At 45.6% G+C, this 19,291-nt stretch overlaps 10 protein-coding genes and 1 non-coding gene across 11 annotated transcripts in view; 5 read left to right on the top strand and 6 right to left on the bottom strand.

Moving 5' to 3' along the window:
• Window positions 1–160: 160 nt before the first annotated feature.
• Window positions 161–788, top strand: LOC137900669 (histone H4). Its single transcript, XM_068744793.1, has one exon. The coding sequence runs from the start codon at window positions 165–167 to the stop codon at window positions 474–476; it is 312 nt and encodes a 103-aa protein (XP_068600894.1). The 5' UTR covers window positions 161–164; the 3' UTR covers window positions 477–788.
• A 609-nt stretch (window positions 789–1,397) lies between these two features.
• On the top strand, window positions 1,398–2,267 carry LOC137900001 (histone H2B 1/2-like). Its single transcript, XM_068744039.1, has one exon. It carries the CDS (start codon window positions 1,402–1,404, stop codon window positions 1,774–1,776), a length of 375 nt encoding a protein of 124 aa, XP_068600140.1. The 5' UTR covers window positions 1,398–1,401; the 3' UTR covers window positions 1,777–2,267.
• Window positions 2,268–2,994: 727 nt separating this feature from the next.
• Window positions 2,995–3,378, top strand: LOC137899967 (histone H2A). Its single transcript, XM_068744002.1, has one exon. It carries the CDS (start codon window positions 2,995–2,997, stop codon window positions 3,376–3,378), a length of 384 nt encoding a protein of 127 aa, XP_068600103.1.
• Window positions 3,379–6,020: 2,642 nt separating this feature from the next.
• On the top strand, window positions 6,021–6,236 carry LOC137900925 (small nucleolar RNA U3). Its single transcript, XR_011105689.1, has one exon. It is a non-coding gene; the product is annotated as a small nucleolar RNA U3 (small nucleolar RNA).
• Window positions 6,237–7,860: 1,624 nt separating this feature from the next.
• On the top strand, window positions 7,861–8,195 carry LOC137900714 (histone H4). The gene has a single exon (XM_068744844.1). It carries the CDS (start codon window positions 7,862–7,864, stop codon window positions 8,171–8,173), a length of 312 nt encoding a protein of 103 aa, XP_068600945.1. The 5' UTR covers window position 7,861; the 3' UTR covers window positions 8,174–8,195.
• A 1,748-nt stretch (window positions 8,196–9,943) lies between these two features.
• The window catches only part of LOC137900575 (histone H2AX-like), a 247,668-nt gene continuing 238,320 nt past the window's right edge, over window positions 9,944–19,291 (bottom strand). Inside the window, exon 3 of the mRNA XM_068744683.1 lies at window positions 9,944–10,327. Within this exon, the coding sequence (XP_068600784.1) occupies window positions 9,944–10,327 (384 nt within the window). The remainder of the gene's footprint in view (window positions 10,328–19,291) is intronic.
• Window positions 10,987–11,919, bottom strand: LOC137899993 (histone H2B 1/2-like). The gene has a single exon (XM_068744029.1). The coding sequence runs from the start codon at window positions 11,907–11,909 to the stop codon at window positions 11,535–11,537; it is 375 nt and encodes a 124-aa protein (XP_068600130.1). The 5' UTR covers window positions 11,910–11,919; the 3' UTR covers window positions 10,987–11,534.
• On the bottom strand, window positions 12,698–13,583 carry LOC137900097 (histone H3-like). Its single transcript, XM_068744151.1, has one exon. It carries the CDS (start codon window positions 13,581–13,583, stop codon window positions 13,173–13,175), a length of 411 nt encoding a protein of 136 aa, XP_068600252.1. The 3' UTR covers window positions 12,698–13,172.
• LOC137900585 (histone H1-like) lies at window positions 14,533–15,513 on the bottom strand. Its single transcript, XM_068744695.1, has one exon. The coding sequence runs from the start codon at window positions 15,511–15,513 to the stop codon at window positions 14,854–14,856; it is 660 nt and encodes a 219-aa protein (XP_068600796.1). The 3' UTR covers window positions 14,533–14,853.
• On the bottom strand, window positions 16,185–17,627 carry LOC137900023 (histone H2B 3-like). The gene has a single exon (XM_068744064.1). The coding sequence runs from the start codon at window positions 17,623–17,625 to the stop codon at window positions 17,251–17,253; it is 375 nt and encodes a 124-aa protein (XP_068600165.1). The 5' UTR covers window positions 17,626–17,627; the 3' UTR covers window positions 16,185–17,250.
• LOC137900098 (histone H4) lies at window positions 18,867–19,178 on the bottom strand. The gene has a single exon (XM_068744152.1). It carries the CDS (start codon window positions 19,176–19,178, stop codon window positions 18,867–18,869), a length of 312 nt encoding a protein of 103 aa, XP_068600253.1.

Genomic DNA, 19,291 nt, shown 5'->3' with positions numbered 1-19,291 from the left:
ATAAAGGAACGTTTTTATTTTACGTTGAATCTCTGCGCTGTTTCTGCACCAATGAAGTCGGGGAGAACGTTAGCCCCGCCTCTGTTCTCTATCACGTCCGCAAATGATCCATATATAACTGAGCAAACATCGGGCGGCTCATTCTCATCTCGAACATCATCAACATGAGCGGAAGAGGAAAGGGCGGGAAAGGACTCGGTAAAGGAGGAGCCAAGCGGCACCGGAAAGTTCTGCGCGATAACATCCAGGGAATCACCAAACCGGCCATCCGCCGCCTGGCTCGCCGCGGCGGCGTGAAGCGCATCTCCGGGCTGATCTACGAGGAGACGCGCGGTGTGCTGAAGGTGTTCCTGGAGAACGTGATCCGTGATGCCGTCACGTACACCGAGCACGCCAAGAGGAAGACGGTCACCGCCATGGACGTGGTGTACGCGCTGAAGAGGCAGGGCCGCACCCTGTACGGCTTCGGGGGATAAACTCTGAACTTAAACTAAAACCAACGGCTCTTTTAAGAGCCACTCATTTAGCGCGAGGAGCAACATTCTGATAATTTATGGCTCTGTTAACCTTCCTTTATGCAAGGAATACCATTGCAACGTACTGAATACTATGGTGCTGAATGTGTATTACACACATCAAAATGTGTGTAGTGTAGATAACGTACAAGTTTCACTTTCCTAATGGAATTAGTAAAATAAATAATTTCTTCAAGCATTTTAACCAGATAATATAACCGGTACTTGATGAACTATGTCCGGCAAAATAAAGTGGTCGGGCGAATATGTACAACATGGATTCACGTTTATCACGGAATGGTGATTTTATTAAATTTTTTGAAAGATGCATGACAAGTAACTACAAACCATAAAACTAAATACAAAAAGCTTTCCGTGACTTGGATGATGGAGCCCCCTCTAGTCGCACCGGCAAACGTGAAGGAAGACCTTTTGAAGCTACATGGAGATGGGGAATCGTTATTAAGAAACCGTGGAATGTTTAATACCATTTGTTACGACATATCTTTGTGAGCAATCCTTTGAGGATGCTGGACAGAAACTGAACATCATATCAAATAGTTATTCAATGTCGCCGCAGAGAATGGAGGAACAGGAGCCAAAGAAGGGAAACCAGAATCAGAACTCAGACAGAGGAGTGCGTGTTAACGGGATTTACAGCGACGAGACTAATCAGAGCAAGCAAAACCTGATCTGGAATACAGCCTGACCACGTGATCTGATGAATGAAACGCTCCACGCTCCATGGGGGAGCAGCTGCTCGCTGAAACACAGCTGGACCAATCAGAAGAGGGGGTTCACGCAGCGCTATTTGAATGGAGCGGCTATAAAAGAGGCCTTTCCCGGCGACAGCGTTATTCGCTTCTTTACGCAGAGAGGGATAATCATGCCTGACGCAGCGAAGTCCGCCCCCAAGAAGGGCTCCAAGAAAGCCGTCACCAAGACCGCCAGCAAGAGCGGCAAGAAGAGGAGGAAGACCAGGAAGGAGAGCTACGCCATCTACGTGTACAAGGTGCTGAAGCAGGTCCACCCGGACACCGGCATCTCCTCCAAGGCCATGGGCATCATGAACTCCTTCGTGAACGACATCTTTGAGCGCATCGCCTCTGAGGCGTCTCGTCTGGCTCACTACAACAAGCGCTCCACCATCACCTCCAGGGAGATCCAGACCGCCGTGCGTCTCCTGCTGCCCGGGGAGCTGGCCAAGCACGCCGTGTCTGAGGGCACCAAGGCCGTGACCAAGTACACCAGCTCCAAGTGAAGCCCCTGATCCACTAACCCAACGGCTCTTCTAAGAGCCACCACCTCTCTGAGAGCTGATCTTTGTTTGACCGGCCTCCAGCCTTCTCCACTTCACTCTACTTTGCATCCTCCCCAACACTGCATACCGTTGCTTACTTTGATCGTGTAAACAACAAAGAATAATGCTGGATACGTGCATACATATATAAGGACGTGTTAACACGCCTGTCACATGTGATAGTAACTGATAACTCAAATTATAAATAGCCATAATGCGCTGACTATGCAGTTTACGTGAGTGAAAAGGAGTAGGAAGAAGTACTACCATGTTTAGACTGATTGTGTTGGTGATTGTCCTTGTATGTTTGAAGAATCATTTCTTTGGTTCTACTTTCGAATAAAGTCAAACAACATATTTTTCTTTCCATTACTCAAGAAGACAGTAATACAGAAACCTTTCTTTGTGCGTATTCTACGGACCTTTAGATTTGGCGTATTTCTGAAGTTGTAGCCCTGGTGTCTCTCATGAAACATCGTTTGTAAATTGTGTGGTAATAAATCATTACTTGCTTTATATAAAACTTGAGCTGTTTAATGCTGTACCAAATCAAAAAACTTGAATCGTTACTGGGTGCTTTATAATCCACTTTATGAATAATATGTATTGATCTTTTTTGCAATGACTTTCATACGGTGAAGCTGCTTCTGGCTCTCCACATGTCTCTCCTTAGGACGAAGAAGGAGAAAATTCAGGCTAAGAGTTGAGGCTAAAACAAAAGTAACTTTTAAACAAATAACTTTATTACTTTTAGTACACGTTTTTCCTCCCCCACAGAGATATAAACACGATTAGTTGGAATGTGTATTAATCTTGGTGGTTATTTGCATAATAACATAATGTGAGAATTTATTATTTAGAATAATGACAAGATTTATCCAGAGTTCAGATTTCAGGACTCTGGACGGAACCAAATGAAGCTGAAATTATAGCACTGTGTGAAGCCCCTCTTCTGATTGGTCCGGCTGGGTCCTGAAGAATCAGGACGCTGAGTCTGCCCCTCCCTCCCCAGCGGAGCGTCACGCAGCTCGCTGCTCATTGGACAGATCGGTCCGCTCAGCGCAGCCCTCTTTCTGATTGGTCCGGCAGGTCGAGTCGCGCTCTGGTCCATAAAAGGGAAGGTAGCGGCAGCTCCAGAATCATTTCCTGTGACCTTCCTCCTCAGAAATCCTTTTGAAGATGAGCGGACGCGGCAAAACCGGCGGCAAAGCCCGAGCTAAGGCGAAGACCCGCTCCTCCCGTGCCGGGCTCCAGTTCCCCGTCGGCCGTGTCCACAGGCTGCTGCGTAAAGGGAACTATGCGCACCGCGTCGGCGCCGGCGCGCCCGTCTACCTGGCGGCGGTGCTGGAGTACCTGACCGCTGAGATCCTGGAGCTGGCTGGAAACGCTGCCCGGGACAACAAGAAGACCCGGATCATCCCGCGCCACCTGCAGCTGGCCGTGCGCAACGACGAGGAGCTGAACAAGCTGCTGGGCGGGGTGACCATCGCTCAGGGAGGGGTGCTGCCCAACATCCAGGCCGTCCTGCTGCCCAAGAAGACCGAGAAGCCCAACAAGAAGTAAAGTCCTGGACCCGAAGCCAGTGGCGAACAACGGCTCTTTTCAGAGCCCCACACGAGTCCTTTAAAGAGCTGCCTTTACTCCATCTTTTCCGTTTCGCTCTGTCCGACATGAGGAGCGTCGGGAAGCATCCAGCGTCCTTCTGTAATTAGTGCTAAACGACATCCGGTTGATCTGAAATGAATAGAAAGTGGAATGATCTTATTCTCGGCTGTTACAGATCCATCTCGCCCTGGGGAGGATTTGCCTCCAGAGAGGCAAATCTCTGGAGGCGCCGCTCCTCTGGCGCCACCTTCTGGCCAAGCTTGAGAACTGGTTCATCCTGACGTTCTCGCCAGGCTGCGCGTTCCATGAACAGGAAGTTCGTGGTTCGGTTCCTTCATCAGAGCAACGAGCTGTACGGTCCGGCGGGCTTGTCCTGGTGAAGGTGACCATTTTAGTTGTGTTGCGTTTTGGTTCGTAGCTTCTTCCTCTCCCATGTTTATGCGGGAATAAAAAGGCTTTTCGTCTGTATAACTTTATTGTTGCTCTCTTTGTGGCTACGGGAACATCATGTACATCCATAGAAACACGTCAATCAAGACAGAGACTTCCCGCCAGATTCACCCTATTTTATACGCACAGACAGTCGTAAACAGGAAGGGAGCGTAAAGTGCACCAAACAGTCGCAAAATAAAAGTACATTTGCATACAGTTACAGTATTTATAATAAGCAGTTACAATTAACAATAAGCAGAACTGAAATGAGAATGGGATCACATATTCCAACACCCCCTCTTGATCTCATCATCTGAAATGCTTTAATTTCCAAAGAACCAGCTCTTAAATGTTTCAGTTTTACTCCTTGATGTGGGTTTTGTCCTGATTGTTTTAGGCCGTAGAATTGAGAGACTTCTTCAGTCTGCACTAAAACCTAAAACTAAACTAAAACCAGAGCCACTCATTTAACTCGAGGAGCAACATTCTGATACTTCATGGTTCTGTTAACCTTCCTTTATGGAATGAGATCAAAGGTCCTGATCAGCTGATCTCTGTTCGCTGTATCTTTCTGATAGGCAGCAAACTCGACATAAGCTTTACCGGCCACTGATCAAAGGCTCTCAATCTAAGCGGTACTAAAAGCATTCACAAACACATTTACAGCCTGACCTGCAAACATGAAACACTAAAAAAAATACGTTTCAAACCTTCACAATCTCAGACGGTCTGCCCAGAGGCTCCGGTTTGACTCCCTGAGGGACCGAGGTCAGGTTTGAGGAGTCTCAAGTTCAAAGCCAGTGATTTGCGTTTCATCTTTAAATCTCCAAAGTGAACACCAACACTGCTTCACTGCTGTCCTTAAATTATCTAAAGGAACTGAGATATTATCTTCCCCACATCTTGAATTATGTCTGGCAGGTTGCGTTGTGAATTAACTTCCTGTATATATGTGCATACTAAAACTGTGATATCAAGCACGGATTAGGTATAGAACATTTATTATAATATTTATAACATTAATGCGTTGGTCTTATAGAGCGCTTTTCTGGACCCTCGAAGACGCTTCACATTGTGCGTTATTCACTCACTCCATACTTGGTGGTGGTGAAGCTACTACTGTAGCCACAACTGTCCTGGGGTAGATACAGCTGCCCTGGGTCAGATACAACTGTCCTGGGGTAGATACAGCTGGCCTGGGGTATATACAGCTGTCCTGGGGTAGATACAGCTGCCCTGGGGTAGATACAGCTGTCCTGGGGTAGATACAGCTGCCCTGGGGTAGATACAGCTGCCCTGGGGTAGATACAGCTGTCCTGGGGCAGATACAGCTGTCCTGGGGCAGAATGACATGAGCTGCCATCGGCCATCCACCGACATTCCCTCGTTCACATTTAGACATAAAATGTATGTTTCAGTGAGCACCAGGACGTCTACTCGCAGACTGCAGCTTCTTCCCTTCGGCTGTTAGACTCCTGAACATTTTACTACCGGTAACTTGCTCTGTTCTGTTTGCACTGCATGATTATATTAGCTTTACTGCTGCTAATACACATCTGTGTATCCACTCCTGCTGCTGCTGTTTTGTGATGTGTCTGTACTTGTATGTTTTTTGTATTTTGTCATTACTGTTACATGTTACGAATTCACAGAGAAACATTCCTAGTCTGTGAACCCTCACTGACAATAAACTGATTCTGATCATTCACCCCCCCTCCCTTGAATCAAACAAGTATATAAACTTTGATTATAACTTCACAGGACCTCGACGTCTGACTCCAGATCAGAAGGTTGCGTGTTCAAATCACGTCGGGGTCAAGAGTTCAAATTGGTGGTGTATAAAGATAACAAGAACAATTTCTAATAATTTTATGCTTAATTAAATTTTTTCCAGCACATAAACACTTTGGTTGTGACGAAAGGCTTCATATTTAAGCTTTACTTTGCATTCAGGAATCAAAACAGTAAATCTTTCATGTCATCTGTGGTGCGTCTCAAATTACATGTGAGAATGACTGTTTTGATTATTCCTTTTTGAGATAATAAACTTACACACAGCGGCATCTATTCCGTCATCCTTAACGTTTCTACGACGTTCGGTGACCCGCACCGTGACAGCGAGGGCTGGGAGCGTTAGACTAACACCCCGGGCCGACCGCAGTAACGTTAAGACTATACTTTCAGGGATCATTTCTGTAGTTCCTGACTGGAGGAATGTGTTTCTAAAGTGATCGGTCTCGCTAGCCACGGTGAAGAGTTGCGATACTTCTCTCTGAGCGTGAAGCTGGCTTTGAGTAATGACTCCTGTCATCTGCTCACTGCTCTTGATGATCGTTCACAGCTTCCTACGGAGGCTTTGAGGGGAGGAGTGTGATCAGAGTGGTGGTGAATGTGTGTTTAAAATAAATATAAAGCTCTAAAGTAGGAGACCACACTCATATTCTATGGGACCGTCCAATTCTAACAAGATACTGGGAAAATGTTAAAAAAGAGACTGAGACAATTGTACAAAAGCAAGCCCCTTCAAGTATGTTGCTTTATTTATTAGGAGTTATTTTAGGGGATCATTTTAATTGTAATCAAAGATATATTTTGAAGATTGTAATATTGATTGCCATGAAATCAGTCACTGCCAACTGGAAGAAGGTGAATCCACCAACAATCATAGAATGGAGAAACAGACTAAAGCAAGTCTACATAATGGAAAAAATGACGGCATCATTGCAACTGAAAATGGACCAGTTTAATCAAAGATGGGTTATAGTTAAAGAATACCTCAACCTGTAAATGTCATTTTAATTATACATATGTATAAGTTTTGAATTTGTTTTCTGTTTTTGTCTTTCTTTATTATGTGTCTTCTATTGTATTTATTTATTTATTTATTTATTTTTTATTGGTAATACACTTTATTTTCTTATATATATATATATATATATATATATATATATATTGTTTTTGTTTATTATTTTTGTTTATTATTTGCATATTAATGTCTTGTCTCAGATGATCTTTTGTTAAAAAATAAAAAGTTCCAAAAAAAAAAAATAAGCTCTACTCAAAGAAGGAATTTCAGTGACGCAAGATCTGTTCTTATACAGTTCTTATTTTTCTTTTTAGACTCTAAATCATTGTATCTCCAAAAATAATTGAAAGAAAGTAGTTGCCAAGTGTTATTTTGTCGTGTCATAGACATTGTTTATTTGTTGAGTTTTCTCATTCCTAATCCTATCCAACCTGTTCACTGCCAATGAGAACCTCAACATCTTCATCTCCACTGAACACATTAAAAAAAGCCATCTGGATACAAAAAAAGGAGAAAATCCAAACGTTCTCATTTACTTATAATGGAGGCTGTTTTGATATGTAGTGTGATATACTATGTGACCAGCAGAGGGCACAAGATCATTAGAGATAGAGCACGAGGAACTGTAATAGAGATTGCGACATTAAAGTTAGAGCGCGAGCTCATTTGTTCATTAAGAAGTCTCATGATGATTTAAGATGAACACAGAGGCTTTAAAAATAATAACAATAATAATCATATCACGTAAAATATGCATTAAATTCACTCACCAAATATCACAGTAAAAAAAAAGGGGGGTATTGGACCCCCTTTTTTTTTACTGTGATACACTAATGCAAAATGTCTTTCGGATCTGATCCAGAATGAGGTCAGGAAAAAATATTACATTTTAACATTGAAAAGTCCATTTATGGAGACAAGAATCAATTAAAAACACACATTAACTCCGATTTACTTTTAATCTTCACGGTTAGTGTATAAAGATAACAAGAACAAATTCTAATAATTTTATTCTTAATTACATTTTTTTCAGCAGATAAACACTTTGGTTGTGACGAAAAGCTTCATATTTAAGCTTTACTTTGCATTCAGGAATCAAAACAGAACGTTAGCCCCGCCTCTGTTCTCTATCACGTCCGCAAATGATCCATATATAACTGAGCAAACATCGGGCGGCTCATTCTCATCTCGAACATCATCAACATGAGCGGAAGAGGAAAGGGCGGGAAAGGACTCGGTAAAGGAGGAGCCAAGCGGCACCGGAAAGTTCTCCGTGATAACATCCAGGGAATCACCAAACCGGCCATCCGCCGTCTGGCTCGCCGCGGCGGCGTGAAGCGCATCTCTGGGCTGATCTACGAGGAGACCCGCGGTGTGCTGAAGGTGTTCCTGGAGAACGTGATCCGTGATGCCGTCACGTACACCGAGCACGCCAAGAGGAAGACGGTCACCGCCATGGACGTGGTGTACGCGCTGAAGAGGCAGGGCCGCACCCTGTACGGCTTCGGGGGATAAACTCTGAACTTAAACTAAAACCAACGGCTCTTTTAAGAGCCACTCATTTAGCGCGAGGAGCAGCATTCTGATATTTCATGGTTCTGTTCACTTTCCTTTATGTGTGATTGCAATGCACAATCATCAAAGTTAAAAGGAGCTGTTTGCATGTAGCGGGTTGGTATGCTGTACGAGTTTCACTTTCCTAATTTCCTAATTACTAATTATATGGCATGTGTGTAAATACTGGAGAATATACCCGGTACGTAAACCAAATGTCCTTGACGCGGTATATTAATCTTTTTGTATCAGACCATGGTCCAGTGGAAATTTGGATTTATGCAAACTTAAGACCTAAACATTTTATAAGTAATTTTTGATGTAATTAGGCAAAAAAAATAAATAAATCAAGAACTTCTGAAGAATTTTTGGGCCCCAAAAAGACCGGAGACAGATGAAACGCAAGTCACTGGCTTTGAACTTGAGACTCCTCAAACCTGACCTCGGTCCCTCAGGGAGTCAAACCGGAGCCTCTGGGCAGACCGTCTGAGATTGTGAAGGTTTGAAACGTATTTTTTTTAGTGTTTCATGTTTGCAGGTCAGGCTGTAAATGTGTTTGTGAATGCTTTTAGTACCGCTTAGATTGAGAGCCTTTGATCAGTGGCCGGTAAAGCTTATGTCGAGTTTGCTGCCTATCAGAAAGATACAGCGAACAGAGATCAGCTGATCAGGACCTTTGATCTCATTCCATAAAGGAAGGTTAACAGAACCATGAAGTATCAGAATGTTGCTCCTCGAGTTAAATGAGTGGCTCTGGTTTTAGTTTAGTTTTAGGTTTTAGTGCCGACTGAAGAAGTCTCTCAATTCTACGGCCTAAAACAATCAGGACGAAACCCGCATCAAGGAGTAAAACTGAAACATTTAAGAGCTGGTTCTTTGGAAATTAAAGCATTTCAGATGATGAGATCAAGAGGGGGTGTTGGAATATGTGATCCCATTCTCATTTCAGTTCTGCTTATTGTTAATTGTAACTGCTTATTATAAATACTGTAACTGTATGCAAATGTACTTTTATTTTGCGACTGTTTGGTGCACTTTACGCTCCCTTCCTGTTTACGACTGTCTGTGCGTATAAAATAGGGTGAATCTGGCGGGAAGTCTCTCTCTTGATTGACGTGTTTCTATGGATGTACATGATGTTCCCGTAGCCACAAAGAGAGCAACAATAAAGTTATACAGACAAAAAGCCTTTTTATTCCTGCATAAACATGGGAGAGGAAGAAGCTACGAACCAAAACGCAGCACAAATAAAATGGTCACCTTCACCAGGACAAGCTCGCCGGACCGTACAGCTCGTTGCTCTGATGAAGGAACCGAACCCCGAACTTCCTGTTCATGGAACGCGCAGCCTGGCGAGAAGGTTAGGATGAACCAGTTCTCAAGCTTGGCCAGAAGGTGGCGCCAGAGGAGCGGTGAAGGTTTCATTATTGATTACCATGTTTTTTCTTTATCACATTAGCAACACTTTCATTGATTATTCTCTGGAGGCAAATCCTCCCCAGGGCGAGATGGATCTGTAACAGCCGAGAATAAGATTATTCCACTTTCTATTCATTTCAGATCAACCGGATATCGTTTAGCACTAATTACAGAAGGACGCTGGATCCTTCCCGACGCTCCTCATGTCGGACAGAGCGAAACGGAAAAGATGGACTAAACGGAGCTCTTTAAAGGACTCGTGTGGGGCTCTGAAAAGAGCCGTTGTTCGCCACTGGCTTCGGGTCCAGGACTTTACTTCTTGTTGGGCTTCTCGGTCTTCTTGGGCAGCAGGACGGCCTGGATGTTGGGCAGCACCCCTCCCTGAGCGATGGTCACCCCGCCCAGCAGCTTGTTCAGCTCCTCGTCGTTGCGCACGGCCAGCTGCAGGTGGCGCGGGATGATCCGGGTCTTCTTGTTGTCCCGGGCAGCGTTTCCAGCCAGCTCCAGGATCTCAGCGGTCAGGTACTCCAGCACCGCCGCCAGGTAGACGGGCGCGCCGGCGCCGACGCGGTGCGCATAGTTCCCTTTACGCAGCAGCCTGTGGACCCGGCCGACCGGGAACTGGAGCCCGGCACGAGAGGAGCGGGTCTTCGCCTTAGCTCGGGCTTTGCCTCCGGTTTTGCCGCGTCCGCTCATCTTCAAAAGGATTTCTGAGGAGGAAGGTCACAGGAAATGATTCTGGGGCCGCCGCTACCTTCCCTTTTATGGACCAGAGCGCGACTCGACCTGCCGGACCAATCAGAAAGAGGGCTGCGCTGAGCGGACCGATCTGTCCAATGAGCAGCGAGCTGCGTGACGCTCCGCTGGGGAGGGAGGGGCAGACTCAGCGTCCTGATTCTTCAGGACCCAGCCGGACCAATCAGAAGAGGGGCTTCACACAGTGCTATAATTTCAGCTTCATTTGGTTCCGTCCAGAGTCCTGAAATCTGAACTCTGGATAAATCTTGTCATTATTCTAAATAATAAATTCTCACATTATGTTATTATGCAAATAACCACCAAGATTAATACACATTCCAACTAATCGTGTTTATATCTCTCAGTGGGGGAGGAAAAACGTGTACTAAAAGTAATAAAGTTATTTGTTTAAAAGTTACTTTTGATTTAGCCTCAACTTTTAGCCTGAATTTTCTCCTTCTTCGTCCTAAGAAGAGACATGTGGAGAGCCAGAAGCAGCTTCACCGTATGAAAGTCATTGCAAAAAAGATCAATACGTATCATTCATAAAGTGGATTATAAAGCACCCAGTAACAATTCAAGTTCTTTGATTTGGTACAGCATTAAACAGCTCAAGTTTTATATAAAGCAAGTAATGATTTATTACCACACAATATACAAACAATGTTTCATGAGACACCAGGGCTACAACTTCAGAAATATGCCAAATCTAAAGGTCCGTAGAATACGCACAACAAAGAAAGGTTTCTGTATTACTGTCTTTTTGAGTAATGAAAATAAAAACATGTTGTTTGACTTTATTAAGTAGAACCAAAGAAATGATTCTGCAAACATACAAGAACAATCACTAACGCAACCAGTCCAATCATGGTAGTGCTTCTCCCTACTCCTCTTCACTCATGTAAACTGCATAGTTACTGCATTACGGCTATGATATTATATATTATATTTGTATACATGTATTCAGCATTATCCTGCTATTTACATGACCAACATAAGTAATTAAATGAATCGGTCAAAGCCCAGTTAACAGCACCGGTACGCGGTGTTGGGGAGGATGCAAAGTAGAGTGAAGTGGAGAAGGCTGGAGGCCGGTCGAACAAAGATCAGCTCTCAGAGAGGTGGTGGCTCTTAGAAGAGCCGTTGGGTTGGTGGATCAGGGGCTTCACTTGGAGCTGGTGTACTTGGTCACGGCCTTGGTGCCCTCGGACACGGCGTGCTTGGCCAGCTCCCCGGGCAGCAGGAGACGCACGGCTGTCTGGATCTCCCTGGAGGTGATGGTGGAGCGCTTGTTGTAGTGAGCCAGACGAGACGCCTCAGAGGCGATGCGCTCAAAGATGTCGTTCACGAAGGAGTTCATGATGCCCATGGCCTTGGAGGAGATGCCGGTGTCTGGGTGGACCTGCTTCAGCACCTTGTACACGTAGATGGCGTAGCTCTCCTTCCTGGTCTTCCTCCTCTTCTTGCCGCTCTTGCTGGCGGTCTTGGTGACGGCTTTCTTGGAGCCCTTCTTAGGGGCGGACTTCGCTGCGTCAGGCATGATTATCCCTCTCTGCGTAGAGAAGCGAATAACGCTGTCGCCGGGAGAGGCCTCTTTTATAGCCGCTCCATTCAAATAGCGCTGCGTGAACCCTCTCTTCTGATTGGTCCAGCTGTGTTTCAGCGAGCAGCTGCTCCTCCATGGAGCGTGGAGCGTTTCATTCATCAGATCACGTGGTCAGGCTGTATTCCAGATCAGGTTTTGCTTGATGATGATGATGATGAATATATTTATTAGATAGAATGTTAGAGTACATGTAATGTAACTAATATATTACTAAATTGATGCAAAATAACATTAGAAAAATAAAAATAATTTTACACCACAGATGCAAAATGACAATGAATTACATAAATTACTTTCTCTTATTCATGTCGAGCTCTTTCAATGAAGGGCCAGAACCACCAGGTTCAGGAACAGGTTCTGAACAGGGACAGTATTTAGTATTCCCTGATGCTGTGAGTTATGAACAGTGAATAACTCTGAGGTGGATTATCCAGGTCAAATTACTAAATTACTGCTGCCTTGTCAGACTAGTCTCATTGCATTGGATGCTGCTATTTGGGTATCTGTGCAATAAATAATGTGCACATATTTTGAAAAAAAAAGTTTGCATTGAATGGATTTGTTACACAACTCGATCTGGGACCTGAGTACTATTTCTCGTTCCTTTCATGCGAGTGACAATAAAACGTTCTTGATTCTTGATCACATATTACCCGAGACATACTCTGTTATAAAACCTTTGATTTATGTGAAGCTTTCATCATTGGAAGGACACTGCAAGTGAGTGCTAAAAATGTTGAAACTAAAATGGTGAACTTCATCAGGACAAGCTCCAGATCGTTGCAGCCACAACGCGTCAGGTGGCTCAAAACAACGCTCTTCACGATGAAGCGAAACATTCAGGACTGAGTTCAGCCGCAACATAAGAGATACACAACCTTCACTTTCAGGATGAACCAGTTCTCAAGACTGGCCAGAAGGTGGCGCAAGGGTTTCACCGTCATATTTTGTTGATTATTCCCTGGAGGATGAGGTGTAATAGTCGAGAATAAGATTATTCCACTTTGTGTAACAACTCAGTGAACACTTAATGCGATTTTAACAGTAACATTGTCCCATTTCAATTAGTCCATTTAGCAGCAGGTCTGACTTGGACTCATTTAAACTAGATTCAGTAAAAATTAATTTAGGAAGTCTCTCAGGTCGCTGGATGTGGCTCTTAAAAGAGCCGTTGTTTTAAGAAGTCTGGTGACGTCATTAAGCCCGCTCTCCGCGGATGCGGCGGGCCAGCTGGATGTCCTTGGGCATGATGGTGACCCTCTTGGCGTGGATGGCGCAGAGATTAGTGTCCTCGAACAGGCCCACCAGGTAGGCCTCGCTGGACTCCTGCAGCGCCATGACGGCGGAGCTCTGGAAGCGCAGGTCGGTCTTGAAGTCCTGAGCGATCTCCCTCACCAGGCGCTGGAAGGGCAGCTTCCGGATCAGCAGCTCGGTGGACTTCTGGTAGCGCCGGATCTCTCTCAGGGCCACGGTACCGGGCCGGTACCGGTGAGGCTTCTTCACGCCGCCGGTGGCCGGGGCGCTCTTACGGGCGGCCTTGGTGGCCAGCTGCTTCCGGGGCGCCTTCCCGCCGGTGGACTTACGGGCTGTCTGCTTCGTTCTCGCCATGTTGCTCTCGCTGTTCTCAGTCAGGAACTGATGCTACTGCTGCAGAGTGGCGGCCTTATAAAGGGAAATAGGGGCGTGTCCCTGGCGCTGATTGGTCAGGTTTGAGGCGAGCGCGAGCTGAGACTATTGGTCTGTTCAAATTCAAATCAAACGTTGCCGGATGAACTGAGAACAAAGACGAACGAAACGGAACGTGGACGTTCTTTCTGTTTTACACTCTGTAAGATGAATTAAAAGTTGTTATTAAAACAATTAGGATAAATTATTATAATAAATATTGGGGAAAATCGTCCATTTTGTGTGATATCACAGATCTACAGTTTCAGCTTCCTCTGATTTCCTGAACAACTATCTTCCTACATCTAATGTCATAATATTATGTTTTATTGGCAGTACTTTCAAACCCTGTTTAAATCCTTCCCGTACTATATTTATACAATTCTAAAAGTAACACTATATAAAAAATATATATTGAGGAAGTATTGTGGTTTCTCATTGTTATATATTAAATAATATTTGAAGTCTCAGAAACATCAGGATTGAGCAGAAAGGCGTGCCTCTGGACAGAACACGTTCCCCCCAGCAGAACCGTAACAGAACACGTTCCTCCCAGCAGAACCGTAACAGAACACATTCCTACCGGCAGAACCGTAACAGAACATGTTCCTACCGGCAGAACCGTAACAGAACACGTTCCTCCCAGCAGAACCGTAACAGAACACGTTCCTCCCAGCAGAACCGTAACAGAACATGTTCCTACCAGCAGAACCGTAACAGAACACATTCCTACCAGAAGAACCGTGTTGTATTCTAGCAGCTAAAGTATAATGTTGCTTGATAAATATGAATGAATATATTTATTAGATAGAATGTTAGAGTACAAGTACAGTCACACAGTAGCATGTATTACAGTACAAGTACAGTCAAACATCCTGTCTAAGAGAAGCATTTCTAAAAAGCCCTTGCGGTCTCGTTTCCGTTGAAAGTCCTTCGTACATAAATCATCCACAATTAACAATACAAATAAAAATAAAATCAATATTCAATAACTCAATTGATGCAAAGTAACATCAGAAAAATAAAATGATTTTACACCACCGATGCAAACTAACAATAAATCTAAAATAAATTACACCACTGGTGCAAAATGACAATGGATTACATAAATTACAATAAATTATCAAGGCAATTATTATGTGCAATGGGATGGAAATACTCTTTGATCTCTGTGGTGGCTCTTAAAAGAGCCTTTGATGCCTCCGAGCCGACTTTACTTTTTGGCCCTCGTTGTAGATCTCTTTGCCGCTTTTCTTGGTTTCACCTCCTTTTTACTTGCCGTCTTGGCAGGCTTCTTCTCTGCCCTCTTCTTCACAGAGGTCTTCTTCGGCGCCTTCACCGACTCCTTCTTGGCGGCTGACGTTTTGGCGGCTGCTTTCTTTGCTGCAGGCTTTTTAGCCACAACCTTTTTGGCTGCAGGCTTCCTCACTTTTTTAGCTGCAGGCTTCTTCTGAGCTGCTTTCTTCACCGGAGTCTTCTTCACCGGCGTCTTCTTGGCCGCTGGCTTTTTGGCCGCCGTCTTCTTGGCCGCTGGTTTTTTGACGTCCACTTTCTTGGCTCTTGCGGCGGGCTCCCCTTGAGCGACCTTGTAGGAGCCAGAGGCCCCCGAGCCCTTGACCTGGACCAGGTCGCCGTTGGTCACCATCCTGTTGATGGTGGCGTTGACTCGTTTGTTGCTCTTCACCAGGTCGACACCTCGCCCGGCCAGAGCCTTCTTGATGCACGGCGCTGATATCCCTTGCCGCTCCTTGCATTCAGACACGGTAGCAGCAATTAGCTTCGCTAGCGGAGGCCCCGCGGGCGGCTTGCTCGGCGCTGCCGTCTTCTTCTTGCTGGCTTTAGCCTGCGCGGCCGGTGCGGCGTCGTCCGTCATGATGCTCGCTGTAGCTGGCTCTAGTTTGTGCAGGCGTGTCCGCGCTCTGTGTGAGTGGGTCGCTGCCGGAGGGCGGAGGGATATATGACGTGCGTGAGAACCGTGGAGAGTCAACCCACGGCCGCTCTAACTTCCGCGCTCGCTGCTCGCCACAGAATTGTGTTTTCTCCTCCACGAGTTGCGGATAACATTCACGGAAAGGAGAGTTATTATCCGGAGACTGTTGTCGCGTCAGCGAGCAGAACGTCCGTTCTCCGTGTTCGGCTCGTCTTCAGCGACGAGGAGCCGCTAATTTGTTCATATTCGGCTTCAGACCTCTTGAATCCGGCGTCGCTCGCTGCAGCTCCGAACGACTTTTACTCACATTTTGTCTCTAAAAATGGCGAAAAGTGCAGAACCGCGAACTGGGCTGAAGTGTTCGTGTAACGTCAGTAAAATAACGTAAAATAAAGACGAAATCTCCGCAGTTACGTATTTTTTTAAGCTTCATTCAGAGCGATTTTCTGCGGGGTTAAACACAAGGACGCGTCGGACGCGCTGCGGGCACAACTTAGCTCGATGTGCGTCTTCACTGAATGTTCTGATATCGATCAGATTGATCAGAACTTTTTAGAGCAAACAGAAAGAGCTGTCAAAGCTGCTTAAACTAACGCACATGGCAGAATGTGAGTTTGAGAACAAATGTTTATTCCCGCTTATTCTCGACATGGAAATAAGTTATAGAGAAAAGCTTGTGTTGAATCGTGTTTGTAACGATTCTAAAATAATGAACCGGCTGGTTTTAACTTGCTTTTTCCAATTCCGATCAGACAGCTGTTCATAGGAAGGAGAGTTGAGGCTGCAGATCCAGATGTGCATTTCCGGCTGCAGGATTGTAATCATGTCCCATTTTATTCAGGTCTCGTTCAGACATTATGTAGATCAGACTCATTTTTATGCGTTCCAGATTAGCCATTGTTAAACTGTCGAGGCGGATGGAGACAGAGACACGAAGGACTCAAAGAATTCATTTATTCTGTTTCTGAACAAACGAGCAAGAACGTCGAGTTGACGACAGGAAGTCTTCTTCTGTGTCGGTGTAGGTCGCCCCCGGGCCCTGGGCTGGTTCTTCTGCATGTGGCTCTGGGGGGGCCCCGGGGGTCGTTCTCGGGTTGCTGTGGCTGCTTGGGGTGATCTGGGGGCTCATGTTGCCATTGTTGGGTCCGGGATGGCTGCGCGGTCCTCAGGTGGAGGTTTCATGCATGCCAGGTCCACCACTCCAGCACCTATCAAAACTCGATTAGAGGGTTAACTCCGCCCACATATCTCCGAGTTAGTGGAGGCTGCTGGTTCAGTGTTTGTGGCTCTCACTCTGCTCTCTCTCTTTTTCCTCAGATCTGAGAGCTTTTTGATCCAGACTTTCCTCTAGAGACGGATGTGAACCTGGTGTATCGGGACGACTCTTGGTGACGATCGGATGGAAGGGGTAGAATTAAGGAGCACAAATAAGTCAATTGCACTCTCTTTTCGAGAAAAAAAAAAAAATAAATAAAAAAAAAAAAAAAGGAAGTCTTCTGGTTCGGTCCGTCTGCGTGAAAAAAACCCGGAAGCAGCAGCTTCCTCTTGTATTCATGAACACGAGTGAAGTACTTCCTACTTTGTGAACAAGAACTACAATACCCATGCACACAGAAACAAGCTCTCCGGAAGCAGTGGGTGGCTCTTAAAAGAGCCTTTGTGCTGCGTTGGTTTTCCGCTTCACTTGGAGCTGGTGTACTTGGTCACGGCCTTGGTGCCCTCGGACACGGCGTGCTTGGCCAGCTCCCCCGGAAGCAGCAGGCGGACCGCCGTCTGGATCTCCCTGGAGCTGATGGTGGAGCGCTTGTTGTAGTGAGCGAGGCGGGAAGCCTCCCCGGCGATGCGCTCAAAGATGTCGTTCACGAAGGAGTTCATGATGCCCATGGCCTTGGAGGAGATGCCGGTGTCCGGGTGGACCTGCTTCAGCACCTTGTACACGTAGATGGCGTAGCTCTCCTTCCTGGTCTTCCTCCTCTTCTTCTTCCCGTCCTTGGTGACTTTCGTCATCCCCTTCTTCGACCCCTTCTTCGCGATCTTTCCAGCGTCGCCAGCCATGATTGAACTGCGATTGTTCGGACGACGCAAGCGCGAGCGTTTTATTTATAGCGGCCCCATGCAAATGTTCACCGTCTGTTGCTCTCACGCGATTGGCTGCCGCCCCTTCGACATGGGACATGCGCAGAGCAAGTTGTTTAAGGGTGGATTATGCCGTTCATCGCAAAGCAGTTTATTTATATAGAAGTGTGGTTGTAATTGAAACATATTGATCACTTTTGCATTGCATGATATAAACACTACTTATATTGATTAATTTATATTTATCCGGTTGGAAGCACAAAGGCGCTCTGCACCAGATTACAGCGTGCTGTCCAGTCCAATAAAACGTAATCCCCAAACGTAGTTTGGGTCATTCCTGGCTATTAATTCATTATTCATTAATTCATTATAAATCACATGTTTATAACGAAAGTATGATAGATTGACACAAAATAATGCATACAATACATTTTTAAAATGTAATTTTAATGACCCCTTTAGGCACATACATGCTATTTTATGATGTCCCCAAAGCAAATTTACAGTTCCAATGAGAAAATTTTGCAATATAATTATAAGTACAAATATGTCTTTATACCAAAATCTATAGACTAATGTTTGCCACCATGTAGTGTTTAAGTCTGGAGAGACAGCTAGATACGTTTGCTCTTTTACAGACCTATGGCTAATTTGCTTAAAATAATTCCTCCCCATTAGGTACATAAACTCTCACAGTCCATGTCTGAACAAATTACTGTTCAAGTGCTTGAGCTCTCCCGATACAAGTACCTGAATGTTCAATATGTCATTTAGCTGATACAATGCTAAAAACACCAGGTTAGCACACTGAAGAGTCACCAGCAGCCAGGAATGACCCGGATGTAGAAGAACAGAGAACGTGCAACCCGAACACCAACAGATCGCCTAGTGACGGGTCGAGTACCTGCTATTCTGCCTGTCTATTCATCATGTTGGACAGAAATGTCCTGCATACAGACATGGAACAACTTGTTACCACATATTTGATCCTCAAGCTTCCAGGAAGCGTTTGTTTCCTTGCCGAAGGACAGTGACATAACGCATTTATTATTGTAGCCTGCATTAGGGCACGACTTCCAGCAGGTGGCGGTATTGTAGTTAAGTAATCAGAGCAGTGAGTGCTCGTTCACGCGCAGTCGCGCACGACAAGGTGAACGTTGCTCTTCAAGCCAGATGAGTGGCTCTTAAAAGAGCCGTTGGTTTTAGTTTGAGCACAGAGCTTATCCTCCGAAGCCGTACAGGGTGCGGCCCTGCCTCTTCAGCGCGTACACCACGTCCATGGCGGTGACCGTCTTCCTCTTGGCGTGCTCGGTGTACGTGACGGCATCACGGATCACGTTCTCCAGGAACACCTTCAGCACACCGCGGGTCTCCTCGTAGATCAGCCCGGAGATGCGCTTCACGCCGCCGCGGCGAGCCAGACGGCGGATGGCCGGTTTGGTGATTCCCTGGATGTTATCGCGGAGAACTTTCCGGTGCCGCTTGGCCCCTCCCTTACCGAGCCCTTTCCCGCCCTTTCCTCTTCCGCTCATGTTGCAGTAATGTCGTTGTCGAAACTATCGAGTCTGAGAGTCGGACCCAAAGACCGCCAGTATTTCAACATGTTCTGCGGACGTAATAGAAGTCAGATGTTTCCTGGGTGGGG

Source organism: Brachionichthys hirsutus, chromosome 10, assembly GCF_040956055.1.
Source record: "Brachionichthys hirsutus isolate HB-005 chromosome 10, CSIRO-AGI_Bhir_v1, whole genome shotgun sequence".
In the NCBI taxonomy this organism is placed as follows: Eukaryota; Metazoa; Chordata; class Actinopteri; order Lophiiformes; family Brachionichthyidae; genus Brachionichthys; species Brachionichthys hirsutus.
This window is presented reverse-complemented; position numbering and strand designations above follow the sequence as displayed.

Coding starts and splice junctions, on each gene's coding strand:
- LOC137900669 (XM_068744793.1), top strand. CDS start 165: ATGAGCGGAAGAGGAAAGGGCGGGAAAGGACTCGGTAAAGGAGGAGCC.
- LOC137900001 (XM_068744039.1), top strand. CDS start 1,402: ATGCCTGACGCAGCGAAGTCCGCCCCCAAGAAGGGCTCCAAGAAAGCC.
- LOC137899967 (XM_068744002.1), top strand. CDS start 2,995: ATGAGCGGACGCGGCAAAACCGGCGGCAAAGCCCGAGCTAAGGCGAAG.
- LOC137900714 (XM_068744844.1), top strand. CDS start 7,862: ATGAGCGGAAGAGGAAAGGGCGGGAAAGGACTCGGTAAAGGAGGAGCC.
- LOC137899993 (XM_068744029.1), bottom strand. CDS start 11,909: ATGCCTGACGCAGCGAAGTCCGCCCCTAAGAAGGGCTCCAAGAAAGCC.
- LOC137900097 (XM_068744151.1), bottom strand. CDS start 13,583: ATGGCGAGAACGAAGCAGACAGCCCGTAAGTCCACCGGCGGGAAGGCG.
- LOC137900585 (XM_068744695.1), bottom strand. CDS start 15,513: ATGACGGACGACGCCGCACCGGCCGCGCAGGCTAAAGCCAGCAAGAAG.
- LOC137900023 (XM_068744064.1), bottom strand. CDS start 17,625: ATGGCTGGCGACGCTGGAAAGATCGCGAAGAAGGGGTCGAAGAAGGGG.
- LOC137900098 (XM_068744152.1), bottom strand. CDS start 19,178: ATGAGCGGAAGAGGAAAGGGCGGGAAAGGGCTCGGTAAGGGAGGGGCC.